The sequence below is a fragment of the Amyelois transitella genome, chromosome 17 (assembly GCF_032362555.1).
Source record: "Amyelois transitella isolate CPQ chromosome 17, ilAmyTran1.1, whole genome shotgun sequence".
Taxonomy (NCBI): Eukaryota; Metazoa; Arthropoda; class Insecta; order Lepidoptera; family Pyralidae; genus Amyelois; species Amyelois transitella.
Genome location: NC_083520.1, coordinates 8,410,297 through 8,423,388, shown reverse-complemented (window position 1 = coordinate 8,423,388; position 13,092 = coordinate 8,410,297). Strand labels below are relative to the sequence as shown.

The 13,092-nt window shown below is 35.4% G+C and overlaps 1 protein-coding gene across 1 annotated transcript in view; it reads right to left on the bottom strand.

Annotated features, from left to right (window-relative positions):
- Positions 1-13,092, bottom strand: part of LOC106134331 (neuropeptide CCHamide-1 receptor) — a 117,493-nt gene that overhangs the window by 24,865 nt on the left and 79,536 nt on the right. Inside the window, exon 5 of the mRNA XM_013334350.2 lies at positions 1,672-1,802. Within this exon, the coding sequence (XP_013189804.2) occupies positions 1,672-1,802 (131 nt within the window). The remainder of the gene's footprint in view (positions 1-1,671; positions 1,803-13,092) is intronic.

Genomic DNA, 13,092 nt, shown 5'->3' with positions numbered 1-13,092 from the left:
AGTTTAAAAGCCTATCCCTTAGTCGCCTCTTACGGCATTCACGGGAAATGAAATGGAGTGTTCCTATTCTTTTTTTATTGGTACCGGGAACCACACGGCACTATTACAAATTTAATTACCTAATCTATGTAGCAAAAGTATACGGAAGCAGAAATTTCTAACGTTTCAGGTAAACTGACAAACTTGTATAAGTACAATAATTTATAATTCTATAAAGCGTGGAAATATAAAAACTCTAACCTAACCTATCTGTCAAAAAAGCGTGATTTTAAAAATGTATTTCGCCATTCACTACTGTAAAATGAATGAAGAACCCCGTGTTCTGGAATTGGTTTTTAAATTTTTGCTTTTTTTTTTAAATTTAATATATCCAGTACGCACAGGAAAATCATAGGTACCTACTGCGTAGTTGTTAAATCAGCTTGTTGGCTACAAATTGGCTAAGTTTTGTGTTAAGAGTCCACACACTGTAATGACTTTGTTTAATTAACTAGGGAACAGTTAGATTGCCTTTACGAGTACTATCTGTTGTACGTCTGTTTGTTTTAGGTGCGTGATATCTGACGAAGTTTATCCAAATGTAATACAGAACACTTACATATATGCATACATACATATAATCACGTCTGTATCCCTTGCGGGGTAGACAGAGCCAACAGTCTTAAAAAGACTGATAGGACACGTTCAGCTGTTTGGCTTAATGATAGAATTGTGATTCAAATAGTGGCAGGTTGCTAGCCTGTCGCCTGAAAGAAGAATCCCAAGTTTATATAACACTTACATGATATATTTTAAGGTCATTTGGCACTTTGGTTATGTACCAAAGACAGATGTGGATATAACATCTGGGATTTGAGTTCATACATACTTACATGAAATAACTCTTTCCCGGAGGGGTAGGCAAAGTTTTAAGATAGAAAGTTTAAACAACTGCCAGATTCATACTTTTTTTTCTTCATTCACATTCATAACTCTTTATGAGTTAATTACTTAAATGTTATAGTTAGACACTTCTCCGGAGGTAAGCCATTTTACCATGATCTTTGATTAAGTCGAATTTTCACACGAATCGAGTCCCGTCTGACCTCTGCAATCTTTTGCTGAGGAAACAAAACCTTATAACATCATATTTGACGAAATATTCGTATTGAAATAACTAGTTCTACATTTATTCATGTTTTTTAATGTAGACAATGTGCATTCGTCCATGATTTAGATTTAAGAGATCTATATTTGTACATTGACGTCCCATGAAAATGCTGCAGTGTAGTTTGTTCCGCCGCTTCTTCTACACATGCGCTTTGGAAGCGGTAGTAGTTATAATTAGATTTAAGTGATGTGACGTCAATAAGTGATACCTTGTATCCAATTTTGAAAATAAATCTATTGTACTCTATTCTATTCATAGTTACACATCTTATTATCTGAATGTGTTTCCTACCGATATTTTCTTTCAACACATACGCCACGTTTATATCCAACTAAAAGGTAAAGGATCAGGTCAAAAGTACCCGAAACCGCCGAGCTTGCATGAAGAGAGTTATGAATGTGGATGAAGCGAAGGTAGTATGCAGAGATCGTGGCAAGTGGAAAGATGTAGTCTCTGCCTACCCCTCCGGGAAAGAGGCGTGATTTTATGTATATATGTATGTATATCCAACTAACACATACCTGTGTTGTAGGGTTGACCACAAAAGTCCTGACATAAGAACCCACGTACGCAGGTGTTGCTAGTAACGCGGCCAGTATCCAAATACCAACGGCGGCCGCCACGGTCAGGCGGGTGGCGCGCTTGCTGCCACCTGAAAAATATGTAACTTTATCCTTACTGTGACATACATTCATACATAAAATCACATCTTTTTAGTGCCGTGTGGTTCCCGGCACCAATACAAAAAAGAATAGGACCACTCCATCTCTTTCCCATGGATGTCGTAAAAGGCGACTAAGGGATAGGCTTACAAACTTGTGATTCTTCTTTTAGGCGATGGGCTAGCAAAAGCTTTATCTCAATTCTATCAAAGCCAAATAGCTGAACGTGGCCTGTCAGTCTTTGCAAGACTGTTGGCTCTGTCTACCCCGCAAGGGATATAGACGTGATTATATGTATGTATGTATGAATAAAATCACATCTATATCCCTTGCAGGGTAGATAGAGCCAACAGTCTCAATTCTAAGATTCAAATAGTGACAGGTTGCTAGACCATCGCCTAAAAGAAGAATCACAAGTTTATCCCCGCTCAATCATTGGATCGTACAGTTGAACGTGACCTTTCAGTCTTTTGAGACTGTTGGCTCTGTTTACCCCGCAAAGGATAAATATGTGATCATATGTATGTATATAGGTACCTACGCGGGGAAAGAAGCAGTAGGCACACAATATTTTTCCTTAGCTACCAGAAAAGAATGAAATGCAAATTACCACCTTTTTCAAAAACTAAAAAGAAATTTGTACGATTTCCAGTTGTACATACTTATAGTAAAGCACTAATCGTAAATAGTCACAAATTGAGCTACACCTATTTCCTTGCTACTTTCTGCAAACTAATCGTATAGCACGCAATATCGACTAATCGATTTATTATGTTTGCAATCGATTAATGGATGTTTACCGTCCAGGTAGGCCAGTAAGATGTCCATTTATATATGCCATGAACCAAATTAGTCTAGAGTCAGCAAAGTTATAAATAATAATAACAAATTGTTAATAACAAGGGAAAATATCGTGGGGAAACCTACACAATTTGCTAACTAGATGTGTATAAAATCAATATATTTATTTATTTATTAGGTACACAAAATAGTTTTACAACAAAACTTAATATAAAGATAAACAATAGAAACATGGCCAGTTGTAAAACCAAAAACAAGTGTACTTAGCATTATTAACATTGTAGTACTTACTTAGTATAATGTGAGGACAGAAATATAGAGCATATTTAAAAATATACTCAATCTTAGACAAATGATTGATACACAATAAGCCAAGCGGAAGCAAGCCAATGTAAAAAAGAAAAAATCATGTAAAAGTATATAAAATAAAACAACTGTAATAATAATAAATATACGAGTAAGTTAAGTTACTCTGCGAAGGATGTGAAGGTCAGCCGGTAGAAGCTTCATGAAACCTAACTTTCCCAATGCAGGATCACGCTGAAAAAGTGCAACCCGGTCCCCTCTAAAATCAATTTTCCTCACGATTTTTCCATTTAAAAAGCGGTACTCGACGCCGGCTTAAAAGGTTTTCGTGCTCATACCGCGAAAAAATTAGGTAAGCATGGATTCAAAGGTCTCATGAGTTGCAGCAAGGGCGCTGCAAATGAAATCCTATTTCAAAGGTTTCTAATCCTGGCGAATGCAAGCTGAATATAAGCTGAATCGAACATTTCAGTTATCATAATTTGAAAGCCTCCTGTCAATTTGTAAGCAGACTATTCATGTTACCCAGACTATGTAGGTATGTTGATAAAGGTTTTTTAGGAAATTACGCAAAAGTAAATTTGTTTGTTTGTTAACGCTTTACTATTTATCCAGTAGGATCGATCTTCGCGTAAGGACATTATGACCTTCTATTCCTGTAAAAACTATAGTTCAATCATTCAGTCATTCGCAAATCTCATGGTGGATTTGCCAAAAATCTGTATTCGTACTATCTGTAGTTGGCGTTAAATCTCCGCGGGCGTAGTTGCTAATTTGGCGGGAGCTCGACTTTCCGGGAGGTAAGACGAGACAACATCTTAAGTAAAAAATTATTGCCTTATAAAAAAAATTGCATATTTCTTTAGCTTCATCCACGTCCATCAATCCTTTCATGCAAGCATCAAGATGCATTACTGAAAACAAATTCTATGAAAACAGCCACAAATCAAATGGACATTCAGTTTTAGAAAACCACGTTTTAATATCGGCTTAGATTAAAACCCAGACAGGTACAGTTGGAACACTATCTAATAGTGTTTCAACTGTACCTATATAAATCTTTGTCGATTGAAACTATCGCTTTTTTTGTGGAATGGAATAAATTCGATTTCAACCACGTTCATTGAAACGTGATGTTAGTATATCGGTGAATTCAATTTATTCTTCGGTTAGTTTATAAACTCGATACTAAAATATAGTTTTTCCATTTAATGATTTTAAAATCTAAGCGAGAATAGAAACAGCGTGCACACGCTATGTTTTTTCTTCCTTGCCAGGCGGGTTACTAACTTTTGTAAAAGCAAATGTCGTATTTATTCTCTGTCATCATCCCTCACGGAGTAGACAGAGCCAACAGTCTCGAAAAGACTAAATGTCCTTGGTTGTTACTGAGATCCAGATAGTGACAGATTGCGCTCAATCTGGTGTGATTTGTTCTATATATATTTATTTTTATTAATTTATTGACATTATTGACAATTGTGCAGTTAATGTCATTGTAGTAAATGCTGCAGTGCAGTTTGCTACCGCTTCTTCTGCACTGACGATTTGGTAGCGACAGTAAACTTAGTTTTAAGTAGTTTATTTGATTGACATCAATCAATGTTGGGAAACCAAAATACATATATGTCAATTATTAAGTGACGTTGAAGTGTCCCTTAATAATGAATAGAAATTTTGAATTTGAATTAAAAGTCCGCAAGGGAAGAGTGGTAGCCGTCACGCAAAATTTTTTTCTTGTCAGACAGCATAAACTTGTGAACACATATTTCAACGAAAAACGTTTGAAGTAAACAATCTTGTATCGAAAACTGTATGACTCATTTGGTATTTCTATATTCGTCGAACATGCACAATGGAACGAGTTGGAACTTTTGCCAGGAACACCGGCAGACTGGGAAGCATTCTCAGACGGGAACCGACTTTATTGCTCTTGAAGGAATTTGAAATCAGCGAAATAGAAAATGACCCGTACTCGTAGTGAAGACTGCGTCCTCTATGTTGTAGTGATTTTTCACCGTGTGTTCTCGGCTTTAGAAAATAACTTTCTACATTTGATTTTCATTGATGTCGTAAAGTCAATTTAGAGCTGCTTCTTTTCGGTCTTTTGTTCCTGTACTTATACTTAAAGTCATCAGTGGTAAGGCTGAAATTAATTGTGAATATTTCATCTGGTGAGCTCAAAGTTAGTTTATTGTATAAACTCATTTTCTAATTACCTTAGAAATTAAACATACGTTAATGGATTAATTATCTAAGTTATTTGAATTATTTGTATGCATGTAGCAGTCGCGGGTAGTAGTCATTTCTTCTCTCGGTTAAATAGAGTGCAAGGTGTATGGCAAAGGGTCAGGTCAAGAGTACCTGAAACCGCCGGGCTTGTATGAAGAGAGTTATGAATGTATGGATATGGATGAAGCGAAGGAAGTATGCAAAGATCGTGGCAAGTGGAATGATGTAGTCTCTGCCCATCCCTCCGGGAAAAAAGGCGTGATTTTATATATGTATGTATTCTATGTATGTGTATGATAAACAAATCGCAAAGCTGAATAGTGTAACACTGAAATTATTTCGTTATATACTACTACTATGTTTCCATACACGTAAATGTTTATCGTCCGACAAAATTATTTGTCAGTTAATATCTTCCAATATTATTAAACAACAAAAAATTAACGAAGAGATTTGAAAAATACAGAAGCTAGACTGTCCCTTTAATCACCACAGTGAAATATAAAACGACATTTTTACTTTCTATTTCAGTCTAATTTTAGGTTTGAGGAAACTAAGTTATCCCACAAAGCTTTGATTTTAAGGTTGTTTGAATATAAAAGCTTTGAACTTCTTATTTTTTGTCAAAATGCCCGCCGGGTGTGACAATAAATGCTGTAAATGTCAGGACTTAATCTAGATGTAATTTTCAGATCAATTTATAAAAATTTAAATGATTGGAAATCGTATTAAACGCAGTAACAACTTACAATTATGATTATGATAGGATATTTATAGTAAGTACTTTTCAGTATGTATTATTTTTTATGTTTGTAATCGTTATATGCAAACAATACATCTTTTCCAGAGAGGTAGGCAGAGATTGCATCTTTTCAATTGCCACGATCCCTTCATACTCCATTCGCTTCATCCACATTCAAAATTGTCTTCATATAAAATATGTATTATAAACATGAAATAAAGTTTTTTTGTCTATTTTTACTTTCATATGAAAATTTTTTAATCATCCGACATTTGCCATGCACAAGCTAACCAGTTCTACGTAAATTCTCACAGGAATAAAAATAACGAGAACCTTAATCCGTGAGCGGACCTACGGGCAAAAGTTAGTACCTATAATAACTTGCAGATGAATGTTTATAATCAAATTTCATCACCACTTCTGCTTTTAACCGCATTACAGTTATATGAACTGTTTGCATCGGTTTCAGTGTATGCATTACCATAAATTTATAACTATTTGGCGTGATGCCGACTATGATGCAGTTGTAAACATTATCTGATACCTAGTTGGATTTATCAATAGCAATCCACGGGGCAAATGTTGGATTTTAACAAACAAAAACAATCAGCCGTGTGGTTACCGGTACCAATACAAAAAAGAATAGGACCTCTCCATCTCTTTCTAATGGATGTCGTAAAAGGCGACTAAGGGATATGCTTACAAACTTGGGATTCTTTTTTAGGCGATGGGCTAGCAACCTGTCACTATTTGAATCTCAATTCTATCATTAAGCCAAATAGCTGAACGTGGCCATTCAGTCTTTTCAAGACTGTTGGCTCTGTCTACCCCGCAAGGGATATAGACGTGACCATATGTATGTATGTATGTAAAAACAATCACATATGTATCTATCACCGTCTCGGTTGCGTCCTAATCTCGTCGGAAAGGAGCCAAGGAACATATGCTTTTCCTTTGATTAACTTTTAATAATCTACGCATAAAGATACACAGCATTAGCATACTCTTATGTTATTTCTGCGCTATGCTGGACCAGAATGGAAGTCAATACACTTAATATTAGTATGGATGAAACATAAGCTTGTAAATTAATACCCAAGTGAGAAATTGTGCACGCGGTAATGATATTCAAGATTAATTAAAACATGAAGCCGGCTTAGCGGCACGTTCTGGGATTAAAGGGAATTGTGATATCCTCGGGGATCTTCTTTCCGCGTGTGTATGGAGGAAGTCTGTTTACAAGTTTATTGTAAGCGCTAAATTTGTCGAACGATAAAACTTTTAAATTAATATGTACATACATACATATATATGGTCACGTCTATATCCCTTACGGGGTAGACAGAGCCAATAGTCCCGAAAAGACTGAATGGCCACGTTCAGCTACTCGGCTTAATGTTGGTATTGAGATCCAAATAGTGGCAGGTTGCTAACCCATCACCTAAAAAAAGGATCGCAATTTTATAAGCCTATCCCTTAGTCGCCTTTTACGACATCCATGGGAAAGAGATGGAGTGGTCCTATTCTTTTTTGTATTGGTGGTGGGAACCACACGGTACACGAACGAACGATAGAACTTTTAAATTAATATGAACATACATACATATGGTCACGTCTATATCCCTTGTGGGGTAGACAGAGCCAACAGTCTTGAAAAGACTGATAGGCCACGCTCAGCTATTTGACTTAATGATAGAAAATTAAAATGTTTTTTTTTCGTATATATAAAAATTAATAAATTCCTGTAAAACGTTTGTGAAAGTTAATAGCAAATTTTTCAATATTTTTATTTGTTTTTAAAAGAAATTTGAGGGCTTTGTTTATTTTGATCAAATCCGGGAGGAAAACTGAATGGCCTGAATTGAATGGGACACCATCTCTTTCCCATGGAAGTCGTAAAAGGTGACTTAGGATTAGGCATATAAACTTGGGATTTTTCTTTTAGGCGATGGGCTAGCAACCTGTCACTATTTGAATCTCCGATCTATCACTAAGCCAAACAGCTGAACGTGACCTATTAGTCTTTTCGGTACTGTTAGCTTTGTCTACCCCGCAAGGGATGTAGACGTGACTATATGTTTGTTTAAATAGGGATGAAGCAAAAAACAAGTGATGTGTATCAAGGATTGTGGCCAGTTAAAAATATATATCTTTCATTGTCCCGTGAATTTGGTTCCTAAATTAGTGGTCTATCTCTGCCGTTATGTCATGAAAAACTTCCACTCTAAAATTCTTCAATAAAATCAGTCCATCCGCTATAACTATAAGAGGGTAATAGACTAACAGACTTTCCTTTTTATAATATTTAAGGTTAATTACTTTTTTCCACTAATCACACGCTAAAATAAGAACCAACCATGTGCAAATTCCATAATTCTGATGAATTGACTGATTGAATAAAGCCACTTTTGTATATCATTTAATTAATTTTGTGTTAAATGAATTGATTTAAATTTAATTAGTCATAAAAGTTGGTTAATTACTGCCATGATGGCGTTGTTTTAATTTAGGAATACTATTACAAACCTAATTTTTTTGCCGTGTGGTTCCCAGCACGAATACAAAAAATAATAGGACCACTTCATCTCTTTCACATGGATGTCGTAAAAGGCGACTAAGGGATAGGCTTACAAACTTGGGATTCTTTTTTAGGTGATGCGTTAGCAACCTATCTCTATTTGAATCTCAATTCCATCATTAAGCCAAATAGCTGAACGTGGCCATTCAGTCTTTAGGACTGTTGGCTCTGTCTACCCCGCATGGGATATAGACGTGACCATATGTATGTATGTGTGTAATTTGTTATTACAACCTCATTTTTCGACCACCGACGCTGGACGCTTTTAACAATGAATATATTGATATTATAAGAATCAAATTAAGCACTCGTAAAAGTGATATATTCCCGTGCTATTTCCAAAGAGAATAAATTCGTCGATCCAACTAGATACTACAAGTTTTATTGCTATATAAACGGTTTATGGCAGCCATATCCTATTTAAATTGTTCTGACCTCCATAAAACTTATATAGTTTGATTTACTCGAGTACCTGCACATAGCTTTAATTTAATGGAGCACAGAAATTTTAATAATTATCAAGCTATGTTACAACTTAATCATGTAGAAATAGAAACACAATTTTTTATTGGTCTATTAAAATGTACTAGCTTTGCCCGCAACTTCGTCTGCGTGGAATAGTTATTTTGGGCATCATTGAAGCCCTCAAGGGCGAATAATTTTCCCTGTTTTTTTTTCACATTTTCCATTATTTCTTTGCTCCTTATAGTTGCAGCGTGATGTTATATAGACTAAAAAAATTCAATTCGAACCAGTAGTTCCTGAGATTAACGCGTTCAAACAAACAAATAAACAAACTCTTCAGTTTTATAATATTAGTATAGATTTAGCATTTAAACCACTTAAAATAGGGGTTTCGTTTAGGAAAACTTGAATCTTAATTAAGTCTGATTAAAGTCTCAAATTGGCTGTAATAAAATTGAAATAAATATAAAGGGACATAACTTTTTTTTTATCATTTGATTTCATTACATATATACATAATTTGTATGAAGATTCCCAAAAGAAATGAGGAGAAAGGGAGTGACCAGTGAGATGGCAATTGACAGAAGTAATTGGAAAAAACTAACATACTGTGCCGACCCCACGTAGAAAGTGGGAAAAGGTAACGACGAAGACGACGTATGAAGATTCCCAAAAATCTGCTTCGGATGAAGAAGTATATTAAAGAGGCATATTGAAATTTTTGAAAAAAGAAAGAAAATCAATTTAAGAAAATAACAAATAAAAACACCACAGACAGTTTATTTATTTTTTGGATCCCGACTCATTATTTACTAAACAATGGGAATATTCTGGATAATATCGTAACAATTTGTACGTCATGATGTGGGCCGCACATCACTTCACTGCTAAATTTAAGAATTAGGTCGTTGTCGTTGTCGAAATTCGCACTATAGATTGCTGAAAGCTAGGGTCAACGCGAAACTAGATATAGTTTATATATTTTATTATTATTGTTTAAGTTTTTGTGGCTGGGTCTATTTTGATTAATTTTGTATAAATATATATTTAAGGTGCCGTGTGGTTCCCGGCACCAATACAAAAAAGAATAGGACCACTCCATCTCTTTCCCATGGATGTCGTTAAAGGCGACTAAGGGATAGGCTTACAAACTTGGGATTCTTTTCTAGGCGATGGGCTAGCAACCTGTCACTATTTGAATCTCAATTCTATCATTAAGCCAAATAGCTGAACTTGGCCATTCAGTCTTTTCAAGACTGTTGGCTCTGTCTACCCCGCAAGGGATATAGACGTGACCATATATATGTATGTATGTATGTATATATTTAAGTGCCAAAGGTCATACAGGTTACATTGTATAAAAATTCTAATTAAAACCTTCAATATTACTTTTAAACGAGCCACGATCAGCTGTTTGGCTTACTGATAGAATTTAGATTCATATAAAGTGACAGCCCGTCGCCTAAAAGAAGAATCCCAAGTTTATAAGCCTACCCTTAGTCGCCTTTTACGACATCCATGGGAAAGAGGTGGCTCTATTCTAGGCTTAAAAGAAAAAAAATAATTATAACGCTATTATTATTGAAATAAACTCACAACCCTAGCTGCGATTGCATAATCGATGAGCAGATGAATCCTTTGAATAATATTCTCCGAATTGGTTGGATACAAGCACATATTCAAAATTATTTCATTCATTGCGTGAAATTTTAAGCTCTTTTTCACTCTTTGATTGGGAACATTAAAAGTTTTCAGGATTTTTTTATATCAACAGAAAATGTTTTTCATTATGGTACACTGTATACTGACATATGTCCAATCCATACATATATTCATATTATATCCGAATACTGTCTTTGTTTCGAAGTAATATGGAATTTATTAAAAGCGTATTTTCAACAAAGAGTCTGCGCCATCAATACATATATCAATAGGTATACACATAATAACAGTTAAAAGATTTTGTCTGTACATTGAGTACAGATTCATCGTTATTAATTATTTAAATAGTAACAGAGCATGAATTTGTTAAGAAAAAGTCTGTCTGTTTGTATGTTTGTTTATACACGCTAATCTCCGGAACTACTGAACGGAATTGAATGAATGTTCTTTTCCGAAGGTGCAGACAGAGACTTCTTTTGCATTAAGCCTACAACTACCTGCATTGCACCTACTTCTTTGGCTTTATTCACTTCTGTTTAATCCATAACGCAAGCTCGTTGTTTCCACACAAAAGGGAATTGTTAAATCCCAGATTCGTTTGTTTGTAACGAATAAACTTAGTATCAAAATTTACGTAGATATGTATAAATCCACTTATTAAATCCGCATCCACACTTATAATAATTAAAATAAAATATTTGTATTTTTTTAATGTTTGTAAATAATAAACTCAAAAAGTACTGGATTGATTTTTACGTTATTTTGCACAGATATAGAATACTCGTAGACCTTCGGGAGTAACACAGTCTACTTTACTTAAATCGCAATCAAGCTCAATAAGCCTATCCCTTAGTCGCCTTTAACTACATCCAGGGGAAAGAGATGGAGTTGTGCTACTCTTTTTTCTATGGGTACCGGGAACTCAACGGCAACTTTTAACGCTGAATAAGGATAAAATATTGCATAATGGGTCGCGGACGAAAGTGATATTTTGGTCATATTCTTCTCGTCTTTTTACCTTTTCTCTGAAACGGGATAAAATCTTAAAAACATATTCATATTTGATGTCGCTTTACTTCTGAATAATGATATTATTTGAATGCCGCCATTAATGTTTCGTAAGATGAAAAACAGGAAAAAGGCATTCATATAAAATTATCATTTGCTTAGATGTTGCCTGTCGTTTCGCTCTCATACATTGTGGTTTGTCGCAAATCCGATGGAAACAGTCTTTTTCCGAGATGAAAAGTATTTTATGTAATTCTCAGAACCTCTGAAAGGGGAGAAAAGAAGGCTCTGGGCGTGCTTTGAATAGCTTTTGTCCGAATATTCCGTGAAGGCACAAGGATTTCCCGCTCCCGTGGGAAATTCGGGAAATCCTATCTACTGTCTCAGATACAACCATACCAAATTTACTATATTAATAACTTTTACCGCGGTTTTGCTCGTCATTTATTAAAGTGACATATAAATCCTACTAATATTATAAATGCGAAAGTTTTTGAGTATGTCAGTATGGATGTTTGTTACTCTTTCATGCAAAAACTACTGAACCGATTACGATGAAATTTGGTATGTAGGTAGCTGAAGACCTAGAATAACATATACGCTACTTTTATCCCGGAGTTCCTGCTGGATTGATTGTTACTTTATGATTGGGTTACCACGCGGACGAAGTCGCGGGCGGCCTCTAGACAATAATAATCTCAAAGTTTGAAGTATAGTTAACAATATGAATGTAACTCAAGTGGGAATGGTCACATTCAGGTGCTATGATACCCTTGTACAAATCCCACTTTCTAAATGAACTAGATTATCTACCACGCCCACATAAAACAAAAAGGGTTGTTTATTGTTTGCTCTTGTGGGAAATTCGTGAAATCCTGTCTTAGCGCACCCTCACCTCTAGACCTTGTCTTGGGCTGTAGTCTACAGCCTTATCCGTGACTGATTGACTGATCAACTACGGCCAGTAGTAGTAATAGTAGTTGATCAGTGACTCAGTCAGTGTCCTACATACTTACATATAGTCACGTCTATACCCCTTGCGGGGTAGACAGAGCCAACAGTCTTGTAAAGACTGAAAGGTCTCGTTCAGCGGTTTGGCTTGATGGTAGAATTGAGATTCAAATAGTGACAGGTTGCTAGCTAAGTTTATAAGCATATCCCTTAGTCGCCGTCTACGATATCCATGGTAAAGAGATGGAGTGGTCCTGTTCTTTTTTTATTAGTGCCGGGAACCACACGGCGCGTCAGTGTCATATTTTATATACTTATTTAGATTATGATTATCACCCAAGAAAAATTCGAACCTAAGACGATATCAAAGGAAAAACAACCAGACCATACAGACTATATCCTAATAATACTGTAATAACCTAACGCTTTTATTAGAGGCTCTGCCATATGCTACGGTGATGATATTACATCCCACAGCCCAAAGCCAGTTTCATTATAAGCTTACAATATTATCTAATACTCTTAATACTCTTGC